The sequence below is a fragment of the Heterodontus francisci genome, chromosome 1 (assembly GCF_036365525.1).
Source record: "Heterodontus francisci isolate sHetFra1 chromosome 1, sHetFra1.hap1, whole genome shotgun sequence".
NCBI lineage: Eukaryota > Metazoa > Chordata > Chondrichthyes > Heterodontiformes > Heterodontidae > Heterodontus > Heterodontus francisci.
The window spans coordinates 135,604,779-135,628,543 of record NC_090371.1 but is presented as its reverse complement, the minus strand read 5'-3'; the positions used below and the strand labels follow the sequence as shown (position 1 = coordinate 135,628,543).

The window sequence follows — 23,765 nt, the reverse complement described above, 5'->3', positions numbered from 1 at the left end:
AGTTAAACATGATTTTCCCTTAAGAAATCCATGCTGGTTTTCCTTAATTAACCCACATTTGTCCATGTGACTATTCATTTTGTCACTAATTATATTTTCCTAGAAGTTTCCCCTCCACCGAAGTTAAACTGACTGGCCTGTATTGCTGAGCTTATTTTTGCGTCCTTTTTTGAATAAGGGTGTAATGTTTACAATTCTCCACTCCTCCTGCACCATCCCTGAGTCTAAGGAAGACTGAAACATTAAGGCCAGTGCCTCTGCCATTTCTACCCTCACTTCCCTCAGTATCCCTGGATGCATCCCCTCCAGTCCTGGTGCCTTATCCGCTTTAAGTACAGACAGCTTATCTAATACGACCTCTTTATCAAATTTAAACCCTTCTCATGTCTGAATTACCTCCTCTATTATTGTCCTCTGTTTTGAGTCCATTTGCATCTTTTATAGTACTCTCTTCTGACTGCCACCTTACTCACAAAGTACTGGAGCTATGCATTTTTCTGGGTCTCTTTTGCCCCTCTGATCACCCTTTTGACATATTTCTGCATATTTTTATATACATTGCAATGAACCATTCCTTTTTCTCCCTGTAAGATTTGTTTGCTCAAAATTATTATATGAAATGTACTGTCAGAGAATGTGTTTAAAATAGAAGTAGCAGGAGGAGTAGGAACGTTATATTTAATAAATCTAGAGATTTTAAACTATGATATTACAGAACTACCAGACAGCATCAGTCTTTCACAATCCCATTCTGTATTGACTAGCAGGCAGAGAAGGGTGTGTGAATAGCAATATGTTTTAGGATTTGTAGTTCCTAAAGTTCAGAAATTCCCAATCTTTTTTGCTGAGAATTGCTTTGGAGATTGATGGGTTATTCATGCCCCGCCACCTTTTCTAAGAAACAGTATTTTGTAGTCCCCAAGGAGATGGTGGACTTCAAGCAACAGGGGAAAAATTGAACGAAGTTCAAAATGTTCACTCTGCCTTCAGTCATGTGGAAATCATGAGCCTCAAATAGCCAACTGCTTCAAGGATCTTTACTTCCATGCAATATACAAGAGATGCCATAGAAATTTCTTGATGCCACCTCACATAGCGAGAGGAGGTGTATTATTGAATTTTTGAATCCCTGACAATTATAGATGTGGTTATTAGACCAATAAAAGCTGCTTGTGATGATTTGCTGTCGGACCAGAAGCAATTCTGATAAAGCTAATGTTCACTTCTTGAAAACAATGGGAATTCAAACATCCCACACTGGTGCTGAGGTCACCCTATAATGCACTTCCTCTAGCTATGTGAGGCTGCATCGGCAGTGGCAATCTTGGCCAGCTCGTCTTCCTAGCACCCCTTGATTATTTGACAGGTCACCCAATTTGGGAACCTCTGTTGTAGTTGAATACATCCACTACTGTGAAAAGTTGCATCACTCACAACGGTATGACCCTGTATTAGGCCTTAGGATATTCGTGCGAGAATACTTAAGATTTTCATCGGAAATTTCTTTCCACTATTTTAGCAGAGATGTTACTATGTTTAATATGAAAGGGGCAATAGTTCTGTTAAAATAGCAGAGAGAGTTCCGATAAAATATTAACTATTTTTGCACTTGCATCCAATAGTATGATTTTGTGGCTTGTTTTTTTCCCGTGAGCTTGATTCTTAGAGTCATAGAGTCATACAGCACAGAAACAGGCCCTTCGGCCCACTGTGTCCGTGCCGGCCATCAAGCACCTAACGATTCTAATCCCTTTTCCTCGCACTTGGCCCGTAGCCTTGTATGCTATGGCATTTCAAGTGCTCATCTAAATACTTCTTAAATGTTGTGAGGCTTCCTGCCTCTACCACCTCTTCAGGCACTACCTACTCATTTCTAGTGGTCCATAAGTCTGTTTATATATATTTGTATATTCTATGTAATCCTGTGTGTGTAATATGTAAAAACCATTGAAGTCTGGTCATAGTGAGTCTAAAACTTCTATGGACCACTTTGTCCTAACATCAGTCCATGAGCAGCACCTGTTTTCCCCATCCCCCACCTCTCAGGTGAGTGAAGTAAACAGACCCTGGACAGTGATGTGACTTTGCTGCTTCGCATCCAGTTCCAATGCAAACTTTAAAACTCCTCCAACTGGAGTTGAGACCAGCAATGGCAATGTGGGTGCTATAGCCCGTCTCCATCAGCGTCTGTTAGATTTTAAACCCCCACCCCGGGGGCTCGAGACTCACCTGGCTGCATTCACTTTTGTTAATTTAGAGCTAGACCATGGCCCCAGAGTTCATTCAAGGCCCTGAACTTAATTTAAAAGTAAAATACTGCAGATGATGGAAATCAGAAATAAAAACTGAAAAAGCTGGAAATATTCAACAAGTCTGGCAGTATCTGTTGATAGGGAAACAGAGTTAACATTTCAGGTCTGTGACCTTTAATCTGATCCCAGAATTTAGTACGAAATGAGGCATGGCCAAATGGAATCTGAGGACTGAAATTTGGCCCAATCAATAAATTTATCAATGATTCTGCTATGAGATCTATTAATATATCTATTCTTGGAAGCCACAATAAGGTTTGGAATTGCAGCGGCTCCGCGATGTGCGCCCCTGTGTGCGGGCTGCCACGTTTTTCGCCCGCTGCCTATTTCAGTGGAGGGCTTTTAAAATGCAGTCCTCTATCTCTCTGTTCCATGTGTATCAGCAACAAAATAACAGCTTGCACATGATGAAATGGCCCGGAAAGCTTGAGAGGTAGAGCTTTGGACGCTGAGCAGAAATAAGGGAAAATGCAGGAGAGATAGCCAAAAGCATACTCAATGAAATAGATTTTGAGAAGACTTTTGAAAATTGGAAGAAAGTTAGCCAGGTAGATGTTTAGAGATAAAGTGTGAAAGTATAGGCCCATAAAGGACAATCCAGAGTAAGAATAATTAACTGGGGTGAAAGCCAACTTCAAAGGGTTAAGAACGGAGCTGGGGCGAATAGATTGGAGTCAAAGTTTGGCAGGAAAAATGGTAGCTGAACAATGGGCTACCTTTAAAGAAGAGATAGTTCGGGCCCAGTCAAGGTAAGTTCCCTCAAGGGGAAAGGTAGGGTAAACAAGTCCAGAGTTCCCTGGATGATAAAAGAGGTAGAGATTAAGATAAAGAAGAAAAAGTGTGCTTATGACAGATGCCTGATAGAAAATACTATTGAGAACCAGGCTGAATATAGAAGGTCCAGAGGGGAAGTGAAAAAGCAAATAAGAGAAGCAAAGAGAGAGCATGAAAAGAGACTGGCAACTAACATTAGAGGGGATCTCAAAGTTTTCTATAGACATATAAATAGTAAAAGGGTGGTAAAAGGAGGAGTGGGGCCGATTAGGCACCATAAAGGGGATTTACGCATGGAGGCAGAGGGCATAGCTGAGATACTAAATGAATACTTTGCATCTGTCTTTACCAAGGAAAAAGATGCAATCCAGGAAATGGTGAAAGAGGAGGTAATTCAGACACTAGAAGGGTTTAAAATTGGTAAGGAGGATGTATTAGATAGGCTGTCAGTACTTAAAGTGGATAAAGCACCAGGACTGGATGAGATGCATCCAAGGATACTGAAGGAAGTGAGAGTGGAAATCGGGGAGGCACTGGCCATAATTTTTCATTCTTCCTTATACTCGTGGGTGGTGCCAGAGGACTGGAGAATTGAAAACATTGCACCCTTGTTCAAAAAAAGGTGTAAAGATTAGCCCAGCAACTACAGATCAGTCAGTTTAACTTTGGTGGTGGGGAAACTTCTAGAAAGAATAATTTGGGCAAAATTAATAGTCACATGGACAAATGTGGGTTAATTAAAGAAAGCCAGCATGGATTTCTTAAGGGAAAATCATGTTTGACTAACTTGCTGGAGTATTTTCAGAAGGTAACAGAGATGTTTGATGAGGGCAATGTAGTTGATGTGGTGTACATTGACTTCCAAAAGGCATTTGATACAATACCAAACAGCAAACCTATGAGCAAAGTTATAGCTCATGAAATAAAAGGGACGGTAGCAACATGAATATGGAATTGGCTGAGTGACAGGAAACAAAGAGTAGTGGTTAATGGATGTTTTTCAGGCTGGGGGAAGGTTATAGTGGAGTTCTCCAGGGATCAGTGTTGGGACCCTTGCTTTTCCTGATATATATTAATGACCTAGACCTTGGTGTACAGGGCACAATTTCAAAGTTTGCAGATGATACAAAACTTGGAAGCATTGTGAACTGTGAGGAGGATGGTGCAGAACTCCAAAAGGACATAGACAAGTTGGTGGAATGGGCAGACAGGTGGCAGATGAAGTTCAATGCAGAGAAATGTGGAGTGATTCATTTTGATAGGAAGAACATGGAGAGACAATATAAAATAAAGGGTACAATTCTAAAGGGGGTGCAGGAGCCAAGGGACCTGGGTGTATATGTGCATAAGTCATTGAAGGTGGCAGGACAGGTTGAGAGTGGGGTTAGTAAAGCATATAGTATTCTGGGCTTTATTAATAGGGGCATAGAGTGCAAGAGCAAGGAAATTATGTTGAACTTATATAAGACACTAGTTCGGCCTCAGCTGGAGTATGATTTTTATTTATTTATTTAGAGATACAGCATTGAAACAGGCCCTTCGGCCCACCGAGTCTGTGCCGACCATCAACCACCCATTTATACTAATCCTACATTAATCCCATTACCCTCTCACATCCCCACCTTCCCTCAATTTCCCTACCACCTGCCTATACTAGGGGCAATTTATAATGGCCAATTTACCTATCAACCTGCAAGTCTTTGGCTGTGGGAGGAAACCGGAGCACCCGGCAAAAACCCACGCGGTCACAGGGAGAACTTACAAACTCCACACAAGTAGTTCCCAGAATCGAACCCAGGTCGCTGGAGCTGTGAGGCTGCGGTGCTAACCACTGCGCCACTGTGCGTCCAGCTTTGGGCGCTGCACTTCAAGAAAGATGTGAGGGCATTGGAGAGAGTGCAGAAAAGATTGACAAGAATGGTTTCAGGGATGAGGAACTTCAGTTATGAGGATAGATTGGAGAAATTGGGACTGTTTTCCTTGTAGAAGAGAAGGCTGAGAGATGATTTGATAGAGGTATTCAAAATCACGAGGGATCGGGATAGAGTAGATAGGGAGAAACTGTTCCCAGTCATGAAAGGATCAAGAGCGAGAGGGCATAGCTTTAAAGTAATGGATAAGAGAAGCAAAAATGACATGAGAAAAACATTTTTTTCATGCAACGAGTTGTTAAGGTCTGGAAAGCACTGCCTGAGAGTGTGGTGGAGATGGGTTCAATTGAATCATTCAAAAGGGAATTAGACAGTTATCTGAAAAGGAAGAATGTGCAGAATTACAGGGAGAAGGCAGGAGAATGGCACTAAGTGAATTGCTCTTTCGGAGAGCCAGGACGATGACATGATGGGCCAAATGGCCTCCTTCTGTGCTGTAACATTTCTGTGATTCTGATTCTGTGATTCTGTGAATGTCTGAAAGTTCTGTCACTGCTAGCAGAATGAAAGGAGACAGGATAAATAGTAGATTTGAAACAGAAGAGCAATGGGTATGTGCTGGGAAGTTGGGCTGGAGAAGATAGAAAAGAAAAATGCAATGAGACAATAGAATGATTTAAAAACAAAAACAAAAATTTGGAAATCAATGTGATGGGGAATAAGGAGCAGTAAAAGTCATGAGGACCAAGTGTTAAGTTGCAAATGTCAGCGCAAAGTAAGATATGGGCACCAGAGTTCTGGATGAGGTAGAGTATGTGTAGAGTATACCTGGGTGGCCAGTAAGGATAGAATTGGAGAAGATGAGCCTTTAGATGCCCAAAAGATTGCATAAGGGTTTAAGCAATGTTGGCGGTAAGATAAAGGCAGTCTTGGCAATCGACTGGACGTGAGTTTGTATTTCAGCTCGAATACTGAGGATTTATATCTGCAGGTTCATTCTGAACGAGCAGGGGATGAAATCAATGCTGATGTACCACATTTCTAGTGGGAGAATTGACTTCAAGTTCTTATCCTAATTTTCAGCCACTAATCTTTGATAGTAGATAAAGAAGCCACTAATCTTTGATAGTAGATAAAGATGTATAGCTTAATGTAGCAATGCACAAGAAAGAGAACCTTGAAGACATTTAAAAGTTCGAGGTATTGAAGAAGTCTCCTCTGTTGACAAAATCAACATTTCCATGGGGTAGTGTCCTTGAAGAGGACACTTAAATCTCCTTGGGGGTACATGACAGGATCAGACAAAGCATAAAGTTAAAAATCTCAATACTCTGATTGATGACTGTAGCCCACAGGTGTCCAATTCCTACACAATATCTTTGCTATTGTACTAAGACAGCACCGTATGCCAGGAAGATTTTGTCAGTATGCGGGTTGAACGAAGGTTTGCTGCCATTGTATAAAGCCTTGGTGAGACCGCACCTGGAGTATAGTGTACAATTTTGGTCTCCTTATCTAAGGAAGGATATGCTTGCCATAGAGGGAGTGCAAGGGAGGTTCACCAGACTAATCCCTGGGATGGCAAGATTGTCTTATGAGAAGAGATTGCAGAAATTGGGCCTGTATTCTCTAGAGTTTCGAAGAATGAGAGGTGATCTCATTGAAACTTACAAAATCCTTACAGGGTCTGACAGGGTAGATGTAGATAGGATGTTTCCTCTGGCTGGTGAATCTAGAACCAGGTGACACAGCCTCAGGCTAAGGGGCAGGTCATTTAAGACTAAGATGAGGAGGAATTTCTTTACTCAGACGTTGGTGAATCTGTGAAATTCTCTACCTCACAGGGCTGTGGAAGCTCAGTCATTGAGCATGCTCAAGACAGAAATCAATGGATTTCTGGATACATATGACATCAAGGGATATGGGGATAGTGGGAAAAAATGGTGTAGAGGTAGATGATCAGCCATGATCTGTTTGAATGGTAAAGCAGGCTCGATGGGCCAAATGGCTGACTCCTGCTTCAGGGCAAAGTTGTAAAATGGATGGATCTAGAGAAAAAGGAGATGGGATAGAAAGTTGGGATAGTTACTTATTCGGAAACTAAGCTAGAATAGAAGTGAAAGTTTTTATATCTTCTGACAACCTGTGACTGCAGAATTAATTTATTGGGTTGGGCCTCAGAGTGCAAAGTAAATGTTTCATCATCTACTTGAAGACATAGATACATAGGAATGGTGAGTCTTCACACAAAGGACAGTTGAAATCATAAAGTTGTGAAGGCCACGTCAATTGGAAATTTTAAAACTGCACTTGATAGATTTTTGTTAGACAAGGATATTAAGGGTTACGGAACAAAGGTGGGTAGATGAAGTTAAGATACAGATCAGCCATAATCTAATTGAATGGCAGAATAGGCTTGAGGGGCTGAATGGTCTACTCTTGTTCCAATGTTCCTACTTGAAGACTTCTATTAAAGTTGGTGATACTAATAATTTTCTCTGGTCCTCTGAAGATTTCTTTTCAAATGAATACTTTTGAGGTTGAAATTGTGTTGCACAATATTAGTAACAAATACATTAATATGCTTTTTTCTGTTTTAACAAAGTTATTAATCCAGTCATTTATGTCACAGTGTGACCTCACCCCATTTATGAGACATCATAACAAAAATAAGTTTGCAAGTTAAATATGTGACTCAGGGGTTGCAGACATTAAGTATAAATAATTTGAGTTAACGGATTGATGCTTTTGGCTGTGTCGATACCCCACCTCTAGAACAATTCTTTGTAATTCCTTATGTGATCTTAAGTGCACCATTCACCAGTCAAAAGGGGTTGGGTGTTCTCCCAGTATCTTGTCCAAATTAGATTAACTGATCTCTTCAAGAATATTAAGTCTGACAGAGAACATGATTTTTTGCATCTGTCTTCACTGTAGAGGAGACAAATAATATTCCAGAAATAATTGTGAATCAAGAGTTGAAAGGGAGGGAGGAATTTAAAACAATTACCATCACCAGGGAAAGGGTACTGAGAAAATTATTAGTACTAACAGCTGACAAGTCCCCAGATCCTAATGGACTTCATCCTAGGGTCTTAAAAGAAGTGGCTGCTGAGATAATGGATGCATTGGTTTTTATTTTCCAAAATTCCCTAGATTCTGGAAAGGTCCCATCAGATTGGAAAGGAGGAAACTACAGGCCAGTTAGCTTAACAGCTGTCATAGGGAACATGCTGAAATCTATTGTTAAGGAGGTTATAGCAGGTCATTTAGAAAGTCTCAATGCAATCAGGCAGAGTCAACATGGTTTTGTGAAAGGGCTCTCGTGTTTAACTAATTTATTGGAGTTCTTTGAGGAAGTAACAAGCAACATGGATAAAGGGAAACCTATGGATGTGGTGTACTTGGATTTCCTGAAGGCATTTGACAAGGTGCCACATCAAAGGTTACTAAACAAAACTAACATATTAGCAGGTATAGAGGATTGTTTAGCTAACAAAAACAGAGAGTAGGCATAAATGGATCATTTTCAGGTTGGCAAGCTGTAACTAGTGCTGTTCCACAGGGATCAGTGCTGGCACCTCAACTATATCAATGAATTGGTTGAAGGGACCGAATGTATGGTTGTTAAATTTGTTGATGACACAAAGATAGATAGGAGAGTAAAATGTGAAGAGGACATAAGGAGTCTGCAAAGGGATAAGTGAGTGGGAAAAGATTTGGCTGATGGACTATAATGTGGGAAAATGTGAACTTGTCCACTTTGTTCGGAAGAATAGAAAAGCAATATATTATTTAAATGGTGAGAGATTGCAGAACTCTGAGATGCAGAGGGATCTGGGTGCCCTGGTACACGAAACACAAAAAGTTAGTATGCAGGTACAGCAAGTGATTAAGAAGGCAAATGCAATGTTGTCGTTTATTGCAAGCGGAATGGAATATAAAAGTAGAGATGTTTTGCTACAGTTGTACAGGGCATTGGTGAGACTACATCTACAGTATTGTGTGCAGTTTTGGTCTCCCTACTTAAGAAAGAATATAATTGCACGGAAGCAGTTCAGAGAAGGTTAACTCAACTGATTCCTGGGATGAGAGGGTTATCTTATGAAGAAAGGTTGGACAGGCTGGGTCTGTATTTGTTGGAATTTAGAAGGATGAGAGGTGAGCTTATTGAAACATATAAGATCCTGAGGAGACTTAACAGGGTGGATGTGGAAAGGATGTTTCCCCTTGTGGGAGAGACTACAACTAGGGGCACAGTTTATAAATAAGGGGTCTCCCATTTAAGACAGAAATGAGGAGAAATCTTTTCTCTCAGAGGGTTGTGAGTCTGTGGAACTCTCTTACCTGGAGAGCGGTGGAGGCAAGGTCATTGAATGTTTTTAAGGCAGATGTAGATAGATTCTTGACAAACAAGGGAGTTAAAGGGTATCGGAGATAGGCAGGAAAGTGGAGTTGCATCCACAAACAGATCAGCCATGATCTTATAGAATGGCAGAGCAGACTCAAGGGACTGAATAGCCTACTAGCCTATTCTTGCTCCTAGTACTTATGTTCATATGCATGTTCGTATTGTTCCTATTAAAAAAAATCATTAAATGTTAATTAACTCGTTGGAATAAATACTGAATCATTAATTGCTTATGAAAGAGATTGTAGGTTGCAGACAAGTTTGACTATAAATGATCAATTAGTTAGGGATTAATTAGTGCACTGCATGGGCACGCTGTCCTTTCATGTTTGGGACCTTCATTGGAATTCAGCCGAGACTTTTGGAATACACCTTCTCCATACTATCTGTAAGTGAATTACATGAAATCAATTTGGGCAGTGTCAACTCAGTCCTTACTGAACAAAGTTTCATTTCTTCTCAGTTCTGGGCTGGCTGCCATACACTATTATATATAGATATTTGAGGACCACTAGTGCAGTGCACTCTTCTAGTCCCCAGATTCCAATTTGTTTTGCTCTTGTTCCACCCGTAGCCCAACTATTTGATGTTGTTGCCAACCCCCAGCATGTGGCTAGCAATGCTGTTAGTTGCCCAATCATCATACTGCCAGCTGCTGTCCTTTACCATTTGCCACAGTAACATTGCAAAACAATGTTGTATGCTATCAACAATTGAGCAACAGTTTTTGACACTGCTTAAACAATAGTAAGGTCTATTAAAAGCTGGAATTTTAACAGTGGTCCTGTGCAAGTGGAAGTCACATTACTTAATATTGGAACTGCAATGTCCCCAAAATTAGAACCACTTGAAAGGTCTGGAACTGTCTGTTGCAATAGTTTCCGCCTGTGTCATGTTGCACTGATAATACACTAAACAGCTGCTATGTAAAAGCATGTTGTAACTTGTGTTTTTGCTCCAAAGATGAATAAAACTTTTCCTTGGGAGGTCAAACAGCAATCAGACTTTCATGACTTTTGAAGTAAAATCCTGAATTTCCTGGTGAACAAAACAATGGCTTAGGATATTAAATTCAATTAATTAATAAAAATCTGGAATTGAAAGCTAGACTCAGTAATGGTGCCATGAAACTAGCATCGATTGTCGTAAAAACCCACCTGGTTCACTAATGTCCTTTAGGGATGGAAATCTGCCGTCCTTACCTGGTCTGGCCTACATGTGACTCCAGATCCACAGCAATGTGGTTGACTCTTAAATGTCCTTTTAAATGGCCTAGCAAGCCACTCAGTTCAAGGACAATTCGGTATGGGCAACGAATGCTGGTCTTGCCCACATCCCATGAAAGAATAAAAAAAATTAGTCAAGAATTATTCTAAAATGCACCTGTGTGATCCTTGGTGCAAAATGATGAAATTGGAGGTAAGGGTGGTCAATTCTAAGTGGATTTTGTGGTTTATACATCATTTACAACTCTTTCAATAATAAGGCTGCCCAGGACAACATCCAGCAGGACTTAATCAATATTCAGGTTTGGGTTGACAAGTGTGCCACTAATTGCCACATTATAACAATCTCCAATGAGAGAAAGCCCAGTCATATCTCCCTGAGCTGCAGTGGCACCACTATCACTGAGTTCCCCATCACTGTGGCTACAAGAGCATGGCAGAAGCTGAGTACTCTGCCATGAGTGGGTCACCTCCGTACCTCTCAAAGCCTTTCCATCATCTGCAAGGTTCAAGACAGAAGTGTGATTCACCTTGGTGGGTGCAGCCACAACAACACTCAAGAACTCAGTTTCAGCCAGGACAAAACAGTCTGCTTGATCGGTGAACCTGTCACTAGACTCAATATTTACCCCATCCACCGCTATTTCACTGTGGCTGCAGTATTTTGCATTTGCTGTTTGGTTCTAAATTATGTGCTGCAGCACTCACTAAGCTTACTGAAACAACAATAAAAACAAGAAATGCTGGAAATATTCAGCAGGTCTGACAGCATCTGTGGAGAGAAAAGCAGAGTTAATGCTTCAGGTCAGTGACCCTTCATCAGAACTGGCAGAGACTAGAAATGTAATAGGTTTTAAGCAAATATAGCGGGGGTGGGGTAAGAGATAACCAAAGAGAAGGTGTTGATAGGATAAGGTTACAGAGAATAACTGACCAGAAGGCCATGGAGCAAAGGCAAATGGTATGTTAATGGTGTGCTAAAAGACAAAGCATAGTGCAGAGAGGGTGTTAATTGACAGAAAAATAGAACAGCCTGACCCAAAGCACAAACATGACAAAAAAAAAGTGGGTAGGCACATGGTAAAAAATGAATGATGTAGCATCTGCACTATTTTGCTTTTATTTTACTGAAATAACACCTCCCTCCTCCGCAACCTCTACTATCAAAATGGACAAGAGCAGTAATGCCATGGGAACACCATCACCTCCAAGTCACATAACATTCTAACTTGGACGTATATCGCTGTTCCTTCCTTGTCTCTGGGTCAAAATCATGGTATTCCCTACCTAACAGCATTTTGGGAGCTCCATCACCACAGGACTGCATCGGTTCAAGGAGAAAACCACTACCCACCTGTCCTGGCCCTGTCAGAATTGATGACATCAAAATCTGTAATATTGCTGAACACTTGCTAGTGCATGAAAAGAGTCAAGTGCTTGTCATATGGAGCATAATCTTCATTTGTATATGGAAAACTTCAAGGAAGAATGCTTAATCAATACAGCACTGATCACACCAGAGAATTTCCTGTATCAAAGATAAAATACAGAAGTGTAATTTCTGAGACTAATCAATAAACTCCACTAATGGAAAGAGTTTGAAAGCAGAACAGGAGATCTTTCTGCAATCATAGAAGGAGCCATGATACACATAATTGTTTGGTAACTTTCCATCTGAATTAATTTGATTTGTTTGTTCCATATTCCTCGAAGCAGTTTCTAGCCTCAAACTGGTATGTGTAGTATAAATGTGCCTTTTAATTGAATAAGCCCGGAAGAACATGTTAGGAAACTACATCTATTACATGTGTATCCATATATTGTTTATTATGTTTGGTATTGGGGATGCATTTCATTGAAACTCATATCTGTTACTCCCAGAGATAGTGCTGTGATCAAGGTTGCCAACTTTAATTGAATGTATTCCTGGACATTTCATCATGTGACCTCTCACCCTGTCCAGTCAAATCACCTTTTCTCAAACACCAATATTTTTGAATCTATAGTAATAAAAAAAGTGTGTAAAGAAAATGAAGATAAAACACACAATTCTTTTAATGCCTGTTATGGACAGGTGGGAAGTGGTGTGGTTAACTTCCAATTTTCACCTCTCAACTGACTGCAGATGGTATTTAAAAAATAGTGTTTTAGTCCCTGAGTGTTTTAAGGGTCAACTAAATATATAAGCAACAGATTTTCTCATAGGTTAAAAAAAATATATAAATATTTATTTTTTACAGAATAACTGAAAAATTTTCATGATTTCATCCACTCACACACATACACAAACACACAAGAAAAGATAGGGTAGAGGGTAGCATGCAATTGGAGTCCAATTGTTGGAAAAGAGTTGGTTGTTTTAAAAACCTTTAGAAGCTTTTCAGGAGAAAATCTTTCAGTGGTGCATGCCAGAATGTTCATTGTCTTGAAAAGGGTGAAGATGCCTTATGATTAAGCCTCAGTTCGAGGTCAGAGGTGGAAATCCTGGTTCACTTTCGCAGATTGTTAGTTCCAAAGTCACCTTGCAATTTCTCTGTTGCAGTAGTTAAAAGATGTTATCAGCAGGGCTCCTGCTTAGCTGTTCGGGCTGGAAAAGGCTTTCTCTTGCTGTTCTCTCTCTCTCTTTCTCTCCGGGGAGATACCTTTTAAGGTAGAAACTTGTCAGGTTTGGGTGTCGGTCAGGCGACTAAGGGCTGTCTCCCCTCAGGTGATTCATACAATGTTCCAGGATATGGGAACCGTTGTTACATGATGGTATCTGCGAAAGTAATGTTATTTCACACCTATTATTTTAGTCTTGCTTGCAGAGTCAGTCTGTCTGTCAAAGTCTTTGTTAGCTCCATTCCTGCAAAGAGAAGTGGTTAGCATGGAATGAGCTGTTTTCCATTTCAATGTGTTTTCCCCAAAAGTAATTCAGACATGGATAATGGGTTTCATCTTCAACAGACAAGCATGTTTTTGGACAGTACAGGAGTGGTCATCTAACCTCTATTCCCCCTTGCCTGCAGCACAAATGAGTCAATTTTTTTGTAGTTCAGTTCAACAATTGACTTTTCTTTCATAATTCATCCAGTTCATTCCATATTTCATCACTGTTCCCTCCGTGAGTGTGACAATACCCCATGACTTTTTAATGACTTGCTAATATGGAATGCTCCCAGTAGTGTCCAGATTTATCTTTAATTGCTGGAGACTCTGGTACAATCCTGGCTGATTGAGAACGCTAGCTGTGATAGGTATTTTCATGTTAAAGGTGTTACATGTTACATTGTGAAACACACATAGTTGCTGCTTTATGGTGGGAACATATTACCTTGAGATTGCATAAATACTCAAAATGCTGTTGGATTTTTTTAAACAATTTTTCTCAGTATCTGAAATTTCTAATATCCTAAACAGGGGTTGAAACAAAATTTAAAATAATTTTCATAGTAATATGATTACATTTATCCATTGAATAGACTTTTTTCACCTTTTTGATGTCCTCATTACAGTTTTTACTTGTAGGTCTCGGCCTCTCCCAAATATCTAAGCTTAGACTTTATGGGGGAGAAATTTGTTTGTCTAAGTGCTGCGCAGGCTTATGTCGATTTCCCCAGGGGTAAACAGCGCTGTGGGCTGCTCCCTGTGCGACCCATATGACATTCTTCATTGATATAATTGAAGAATGTCATGTGGGTTGCACAGTTGGCAGTCCATGGCACTGCCTACCCCAGGGAATCAACTTAACTTTGCATACTGCCACTGCAAATGAATTTCTCCCCTTATATTTTTGCCCAGGGCAGTGACTGAGCCGAATTTACATTGTGCAGTGTGAGTTTGTGGAGTGTACCTAATTTCCTAAGTTGCATTAGTACTGTTCAGGCAGTTGTGTGAATAGATTCTTTTTCTTTTCCTCAATGCACTTTATGCTCAATAGTTTTTCTTCGAATAACATTGTAGAGGAGGAGAATGAATATACCCTTTTTAAAAAATAGACGCAGGCATTTATGTGAATGTGTGTGAGATAATGAGAAAAAATCATTGTTGTCATTATATATGTGGTATTGTTTTGTATTTCTGAGGGAGACATAGCAGGTAAGACAGAGAGAGAGAGACTGAAGCTAAGGAAAGAAAATTAGGTAAAAAAAACTCTTCATTTCAAGCTACTTCAATTTTCAATCAAAAAAATGCCAGTGGTATCGAGAAGCCAACTAATTATCTCCTCCTGATGGTTAGAAAAGCTCAATGCTAATTGTTACACCAGTGAGAGAGAAATTATAATTCATAACACCCATGAAAAAAAGGCAGAGACAAAGAGTGATAGAGTCCCAAATAGAGAGAAAGACAGAGGTGATTTCCCCCTCATTCTTATTTGATTTCTTTTTACAACAAAACTTTGAGGGAACAGATAAGGAGGGAGGAAGGACTGGGGAGCAGGGAAAGTAGTTGAATGTTGGGGGTGGGGGTGGTGGCCATGGTTTCCTGGCATCCACCCTTGGGGAGGAAGTGAGAGTGGAGAAATTAGATGCGACACTAAGACTGAAGTGAGTAACAGTAACTCCCTTCCTAACAGCACTGTGGGTATACCTACCCCAAATGGACTGCAGCAGTTCAAGAAGGCAGCTCACCACCACCTTCTCAAGGGCAATTAGGGATGGGCAATAAATGCTGACCTGGCCAGCGACGCCCACATCCCATGAATGAATAAAAAAAAAGTAGTGTAAGGGGATGAGGAGAATACAGGGTTGAGCGGGTAATTTGAATAGGTGGAATTTGGGTTAGCAGTGAGAGTGAGAAGGGAATAAGAGGTATGGGCAGTGGGATGGTGAAGGGGTAGAAATGGAAGGTGAAGGGATTGGAAATACAATGGGACAAGGTGGTTGTTGGGAAGCATATAAGATTGAGGAAGGGGATGAGAACAGAGAAGTTGAGAGCTTCATTTTCCCCACAATCTCCACCCCAAATGTAACTTTTGCACCTCAATTGTAGCCAGCAGTCCTTGATGCCTTTTCCCCCCACCATATAAAATCATTTACTACCTCCCACCTGAAAGGTAAAGAGGTGAAGAAAGAAATAAAAGTGTCAACTAGTGAAAAGCAGTAAAAAGAGAGATAGAAGCAGAAGAGGGGAGACAGAAAACCACCTACACAAAGGGATCAGAGACAGGAAAGAAAGTTACAATATTTTCAGATTTATTGCATGCAGTACTTCCAGAGATTTTTTAAATTCTTTCACGGGATGTGGGCGTCACTGGCTAGGTCAGCATTTATTGCCCATCCCTAATTGCCCTTGAGAAGGTGGTGAGCCGCCTTCTTGAACCGCTGCAGTCCATTTGGGGTAGGTACACCCACAGTGCTGTTAGGAAGGAAGTTCCAGGATTTTGACCCAGCAACAGTGAAGAAACGGCGATATAGTTCCAAGTAAGGATGGTGTGTGGCTTGGAGGGGAACATGCAGGTGGTGGTGTTCCCATGCATCTGCTGCCCTTGTCCTTCTAGGTGGTAGAGGTCTCAGTTTTGGAAGGTGCTGTTGAAGGACCCTTGGTGAGTAGCGGCAGTACATCTTGTAGATGGTACATACTGCTGCCACTGTGCATTGGTAGTGGAGGGAGTGAATGTTTAAGGTGGTGGATGGGGTACCAATCAGGTGGGCTACTTTGTCCTGGATGATGTCGAGCTTCTTGAGTGTTGTTGGAGCTGCATCCATCCAGGCAAGTGGGGAGTAATCCATCACACTCCTGACTTGTGCCTTATAGATGGTGGACAGGCTTTGGGAAGTCAGGAGGTGGATTAATCATTGCAGAATTCCCAGCCTCTGACCTGCTCTTGTAGCCACAGTATTTATGTGGCTACTCCAGTTCAGTTTCTGGTCAATGGTAACCCCCAGGATGTTGACAGTGGGGGATTCAGCGATAGTAATGCCATTGAATGACAAGGGGAGATGGTTGTATTCTCTCTTGTTTGAGGTGGTCATTGCCTGGCACTTGTGTGGCACGAAAGTAACTTGCCACTTAGCCTAAGCCTGGATGTTGTCCAGGTCTTGCTGCATATGGACACGGACAGCTTCAGTATCTGAGGAGTCGCAAACAGTGCTGAACATTGTGCAATCATCAGAGAACCTCCTCACTTCTGACCTTATGATGGAGAGAAGGTCATTGATGAAGCAGCTGAAGATGGTTAGGCCTAGGACACTACCCTGAGGAACTCCTGCAGTGACATCCTGGAGCTGAGATGATTGACCTCCAACAACCACAGCCATCTTCCTTTGTGCTATATATGACTCCAACCAGTGGAGAATTTTCCCTCTGATTCCCATTGACTCCAGTTTTTCGGGTTCCTGATGCCAAGGTCAAATGCTGCCTTGATGTCAAGGGCAGTCACTGTCACCTCTTGAGTCCAGCTCTTTAGTCCATGTTTGGACCAAGGCTGTAATGAGGTCAGGAGCTGAGTGGCCATGGTGGAACCCAAACTGAACTCAGTGAGCAGGTTATTGCTGTGCAAGTGCTGCTTGATAGCACTGTCAATGACACTTTCCATCACTTTGCTGATGACGGAGAGTAGACTGATGGGGCAGTAATTAGCCGGGTTGGATTTGTCCTACTTTTTGTGTAGAGGACACACGTGGGCAATTTTCCCCATTGCCGTATAGATCCGGTATTTGTGCAAACATTTTTGCAGAGATTTTCTAAAATCAGATTTTCCCCTTTTGTTTTCATCATTTTCAACGTTTTCCCCATGATTCTTATGGAGAAATTTACCCAAAATTAAAAGCCAACCGGCTGGAAACAAAGATCCTTAAAGACGTAGTATCTGTTCCTAGTTCACAAGCAGGGGGCAATCTTCACTCAGATACTGAACAGGTCTGTTGCCATGGCGAGAGGGAAGCGCAGACAGTCACAGGGTAAGTCGATCACTCTTCTGCCTGAAAGAACAGCAAAACAATGGACATCATGAGTGGCAACAACATTAACATTAAGCGGATTGGCATTATTTGTACATCCTACACATTTGTGACGATTATAAGAATTATCGATTCTTTTTAATAAAAAACATAACGATTACAAATGCCGATATCTGAAATAAGATCTACCACTTTCTGAACAAATACGCTAACCTTTCGGCTGTAAACCCCTTTTCTGACCAAGGCTTTATAGCGGAAACTTTAACCTACTTTTTAATATTTGTGAAAGAATGAGCATTTCTTTTGGTTTGCAGGTGTTGCTTTTATAACATGTACCATCAATTGATATTCGTGTAGCCCTGCATGTTTGGGAGCTTGTAAATTTGTTAACGAAGTAACCTCTAAAATATCAATATTTGGTATGGATCTACAGCAGAGACAGGAGACCCGGTGAAAAAACAAGGCGCATTAAGATATTCTGTGTATCTGTAAAACTCGTTTTATTTAATACGCAAAATCGCCGAATGATGCTGCAAGGTGTTTTTTTCTTGACGATTTCAATAATGCACCTCCGCAAATAACGGGTTAGATGATGAATATAATGTAATTTCTATCAATGCTGGAGACAAACTGAGCAGCAGAACGGTTTGGCCTTTGATTTCAGGGATCCAGTTTGTCTTCAGAAATGAACACGATGGGGAGGTAGATTATCAGGAAGGATGGCGCCGCTACTACTGGTAACACGTGTGTGAAAGATCAAATGAGCTTCACTCCGACGTAAAAAAGTTGACATTTCTGATGAAGCAAACCAAAGGCCCACATAAGTTAACTTATAACTGATAGAAATCAAAGTTTCACTTAGTTAATACCAGCGCATGTAATTCATTTCTGGTGTGTTGCTTTTCCCAGCAGCTTTGCTGGCCCCTCACCTCTCTCCCCTGTCACACACAGGCAAAAACAATGAAAATAAACAGCAGCATTGGACAGCCCAAGGCAAGCAGTCCTCTTTTCAATCTCATTGAATGTCCTTCTCAACTGGTTCCATGACATCTACTACATTAAATTAATAGATTATTGGTACATCCAGCTAATGTGCCTGACTGTATGCACTAAAGTCCCGGAAACATCCCTCTAGGTGTCGGAGGTGGTGGTGGCCCTGGATTTGTATTGGATAAAACGCGCTGGATTTGCCATGTTTATTTTTAGCAGTGGTGCACTGTACGGCGCCGAGCGGCCAGTCTCTTCAGATCTGATCAGCACAGCACAAGCCAAGGGGGGGGAGTCACACAAGAATCGCGGCTATTCACCCTCCCCCCTTAAAAAAAAACCTCAGTCTGAAACAGAGAGTTGAGAGCAGCGTGTTACTAGGATCTGTCTAATTCTAATTCAGTCGGAGTGCTTGAGAACTGCAGGGTTGGAAATGGCCAGTCCCAGCGCCAAAGCTCTGGAATGGGGAGAGAATCAGCAGCAAGACTCCGGTCCAGGACCAGCTTTCACCGAAGCTCAACACTGGATAGAAGTAAGTTGATGGGTCTGCATTTTAAGTGGAGGTTGACAGGCGATTTGAAGATCACGATCTGTTTTTAAAAGCGTATTCCTGCTCGACGTGCCCGAAATAAAATGTGTTACCAGGACAGCTGCAGAAATAGAAACTGAAAGGCATCGAGTAAAAGCCGCTGGTGTCACTGGTTCTGTGGCAAGTTTAATAGAAGCTACGGTTTCAAATGTACTTTAAAACAAAACTGCTGGTAACCTTGAGTAAGGAGAACACTTGCTGTTATGGAACTCTTTACTAATGTTACCCTGTTAAGAGATCTCACTGACTGACCATCCGATCAGTGACAGTAAGAGGAAGTTTGAGAGAGTGGGGAGCTCGGATGCATGCGGCATTTAGCTGATATTTTGCGTATTCTGCTTCGAGCACCGCCAGGAGCTGACAAATAACCTTAGACAGAGACAGACACTTGCAATGTAATTTTCAGTGCAGTAGCAAACCTAGTGGTAGTGTTTACAATCAATGAGCCAATTTTACATTCAGTGCATTATATCTTCCACGAAGCGAAAAGATTATCACCCGTGATATAATGATGCTGAACCACTTTGTAAGATGATGCCGTTGGGAGGTGAGGACTGCATACATTATTGGTGATAGCACGGAGTGTGTAATACCTGAGGCTCAGAGCCAAGTATATGGTGGATTTGCCGCAGACTGAGGCGGTGGAAAGCAGCTGCAGAATCTGAGGGTGTCGGTGCATTTTAGTGATCACTGATCGCTTGTGCAATTGAGGGGAAAGAGCGACGGGGAGGAGGAGATCGGCAGGCGGGTTGCTTTCCCTCGGGCTGGTGACTGACTGGCGAGCGAAATGATCCATAGAGCCTGTTGTTGAGTTTGCCATTGAAAAGCCTGGAGAACTTTCCATGACACGCCCACTCTAATGTGTTGGACCTCCCTTCGAAACAACTACAGGGCAGGCCAGCAGGCAGGTTTTAGTGAGGCGAGTCAAAGGAAGGTAATGTACTATCTTGATGTGTCATTTCAAAAATAAACACGTTCCGCACCCCCCCCCCCCCCCGTCTCTCCATATGTATATTTATTTACAAATAAACGATACAATTTAACACGTTACTTAAAGGTGCATTGATGTCAAGCAAGGAACCTTGCAATTAACAGCTTTACACAGTTCTGTAATTGGTGTCGGGGTCATATCTGCCAGTGGACGTGAAAGCGTCATTGAAATTTGTGCTCCAGCAGCATTTGTTAAAAGGTGCCACCTCAGTGAACTGGTTTATGGTAATCTTTTCCATTTGTTTAAAAGCTCGCAGAGTAAGTCATAATGAAAAGCAACATTGGGCTATTGTAATAAAAAATATATGCATGGCTGTTTTCAAGTGTAAGACACTCACCTCTGAGCCAGAAGATTGAGGGTTCGAGCCCAATTCTAGAGATGTGCGTACAACATCAAGGTTGGCAGTTTAATCTAGTACTGAGGGAATGCAGAACTATTAGATATGCTGTCTTTTGAATGAGATATTAAAATGAGGTCCTGGCTGTCCTTTCAGATGACATTATTTGAAACAAAGCAGGGGCGCTCTCACAATATCCTGGCAGTGGGGGGGGGGGGGGGGGGGGGCTCAAAGAATTTTTTGAGAAGTCTGAACTGCCTGATATTCCTCCAAAAACCCTCCTCTTCTTCCAAACATGTCAATGGAAACTACAATGGCAAACTCAGCTCTGTCGACCCTGCGAAATCCTCCTTGTGGGGGCTTGTGCCAAAGTTGGGAGAGCTGTCCCACAGACTAGTCAAGCAACAGCTTCACATGGTCATACTCACAGAATCATAACTTACTGACAATGTCCCAGACACCAACATCACCATCCCCGGGTATGTCCTGTCCCACTGGCAGGACAGACCCAGCAGAGGGGGCAGCACAGTGGTATACAGTCAGGAGAGAGTTGTCCTGGGAGTCCTCAACATTGACTCCAGACCCCATGAAGTCTCATGGCATCAGGTCAAATATGGGCAATGAAACTTCCTGCTGATTACTACCTACCGCACCCCCCCCCCCCTCCTCCCCCAACTCAGCTGATGAATCAGTGCTTCTCCATGTTGAACACCACTTGGAGGAAGCACTGACGGTGACAAGGGCACAGAATATACTCTGGGTGGGGGACTTCAATGTCCATCGCCAAGAGCAGCTCAGTAGCCCCATTACTGACCGAGCTGGCCGAGTCCTAAAGGACATAGCTGCTAGACTGGGTCTGCGGCAGGTGGTGAGGGAACCAACAAGAGGGAAAAACATATTTGACATCGTCCTCACCAATCTACCTGTTGCAGATGCATCTGTCCATGACAGTATTGGTAGGAGTGACCACCGCACAGTCCTTGTGGAGACGAAATCCCGTCTTCACATTGAGGATACCATCCATCATATTGTGTGGCACTACTACCGTGCTAAATGGGATAGACTTTGAACAGATCTAGCAACTCAAAACTGGGCATCCAGGAGGTGCTGTGGGTCATCAACAGCAGCAGAATTGTACTCAACCACAAATCTGTAACCGCATATCCTCCACTCTACCCTTACCATCAAGCCGGGAGATCAACCCTAGTTCAATAAAGAGTGCAGGAGAGCATGCCAGGAGCAGCACCAGGCATACCTCAAAATGAGGTGTCAACCTTGTGAAGCTACAACCCAGGACTACTTGCATGCCAAACAGCACAACAGCATGTGATAGACAGAGCTAAGTGATGCCACAACCTATGGATGAGATCTAAGCTCTGCAGTCCTGCCACATCCAGTCTTGAATGGTGGTAGACAATTAAACAACTAACAGGAGGAGGTGGCACCATAAATATCCCCATCCTCAAATGATGGGGGAGCCCAGCACATCAGTGCAAAAGTTAAGGCTGTAGCATTTGCAACAATCTTTGGCCAGAAGTGCCAAGTTGATGATCCATCTCGGCCTCCTCCTGAAGTTCCCAGCATCACAGATGCCAGTCTTCAGCCAATTCGATTCACTCCATGTGATATCAAGAAATGGCTGAAGGCATTGGGTACTGCAAAATCTATGGGCCCTGACAACATTCCGACGATAGTACTGAAGACCTGTGCTCCAGAACTTGCTGCGCCTCTAGCCAAGCTGTTCCAGTACAGTTACAACACTGGCATCTACCCGGCAATGTGGAAAATTGCCCAGGTATGTCCTGTACACAAAAAGCAGGACAAATCTAACCCAGCTAATACCACCCCATCAGTCTACTCTCGCTCATCAGTAAAGTGATGGAAAGTGTCGTCGACAGTGCTATCAAGCGGTACTTGCTAAGCAATAACCTGCTCAGTGACACTCAGTTTGGGTTCTGCCAGGGCCACTCAGCTCCTGACCTCATTACAGCCTTGGTTCAAACATGGACAAAAGAGCTGATCTCAAGAGGTGAGGTGTGAGTGAATGCCCTTGACATCAAGGCAGCACTTGACCGAGTATGGCATCAAGGAGCCCTAGCAAAACTGGAGTCAATGGGAATCGGGGGAAAACCCTCCACTGGTTGGAGTCATACGTAGCACAAAGGAAGATGGTTGTGGTTGTTGGAGGTCTATCTTTTCAGCTCCAGGATATCACTGCAGGAGTTCCTCAGGGTAGTGTCCTAGGCCCAACCATCTTCAGCTGCTTCATCAACGACCTTCCTTCAATCATAAGGTCAGAAGTGGGGATGTTCTCTGATGATTGCACCATGTTCAGCACTATTTGCAACTCCTCAAATACTGAAGCAGTCCATGTAGAAAGCAGTAAGACCTGGACAATATCCAAGCTTGGGCAGATAAGTGGCAAGTAACTGCAGAAACGAACCAAGGCTCCTTAGACTGCACCTTCCGAACCCACGACCTCTGCCACATAGAAGGACAAGGGCAGCAGTTGCATGGGAACACAATCACCTGCCAGTTCCCCTCCAAGTCACACATCATCCTGACTTGGTACTATATCGCTGTTCCTTCACTGTTGCTGGGTCAAAATCCTGGAACTTCCTTCCTAACAGCACTGTGGGTGTACCTACCCCAAATGGACTGCAGCGGTTCAAGGAGGCAGCTCACCACCACTTTCTCAAGGGCAATTAGGGATGGGCAATAAATGCTAGCATAGCCAGTGATGCCCACATCCTAAGAATGAATTTAAAAAAGTGTCAACAGCTTGAGTTTATATAGTTAGTTTATATGGTTCAATTCAACTTGGAGAATTCCCATCAGGAGATCCATTTGTATTAATAATGGTGCTGGGATAAAAAATAATTAACGTAGAATAACTGGCATAAAGTTTCATGAGAATCTAGATTCATTAAGAAAAAAAATTACAAAAACTGCCAAGAAATAGTCCAGCGTTACGTATCTTTGTATTCTGTGCCATTTAAATGAACTGTTCCTAGCAATCCAGGACACCTGAGGGTTGGGCTGGGGTGGGTTGGTGAGTTTCAAAGATGGTGTAACAGTTTTCAGAACCATGGTCATTTTTGTAATGCCCACAGCAGCAAGAAAATAATATAATGGCAGTCTTTAAGCTCAGCACACATAAGAGACTGCAGAAAACACTTCAGCCTTATCTCTTGCACTCATGCTGGATTCCATTATGGTTGATAATGGGACTTTTCATGGCATTCACAATACCTCATGGATGCCCAGTTTTGGGCTGTTGGATTTGCCCTTAGTCTCTCCCACTTGGCACAGTGACAGCAGAATGGAGGATGCTCTCACAGTGGAAATATTATATGCAGTCTAAGTGTCTTGCTTTTTGTGGGGAA

The 23,765-nt window shown here is 42.3% G+C and overlaps 1 protein-coding gene across 7 annotated transcripts in view; it reads left to right on the top strand.

The window, feature by feature from the left end:
• The first annotated feature begins 18,731 nt into the window (after positions 1-18,731).
• LOC137372378 (LIM and calponin homology domains-containing protein 1-like) overlaps positions 18,732-23,765 on the top strand; it is a 503,856-nt gene continuing 498,822 nt past the window's right edge. For all 7 annotated transcript variants that reach the window (XM_068036287.1, XM_068036300.1, XM_068036294.1 and 4 more), the window contains exon 1: positions 18,732-18,994. In XM_068036287.1, coding sequence (XP_067892388.1) covers positions 18,896-18,994 — 99 coding nt within the window. In that variant the 5' untranslated portion in view covers positions 18,732-18,895. The remainder of the gene's footprint in view (positions 18,995-23,765) is intronic.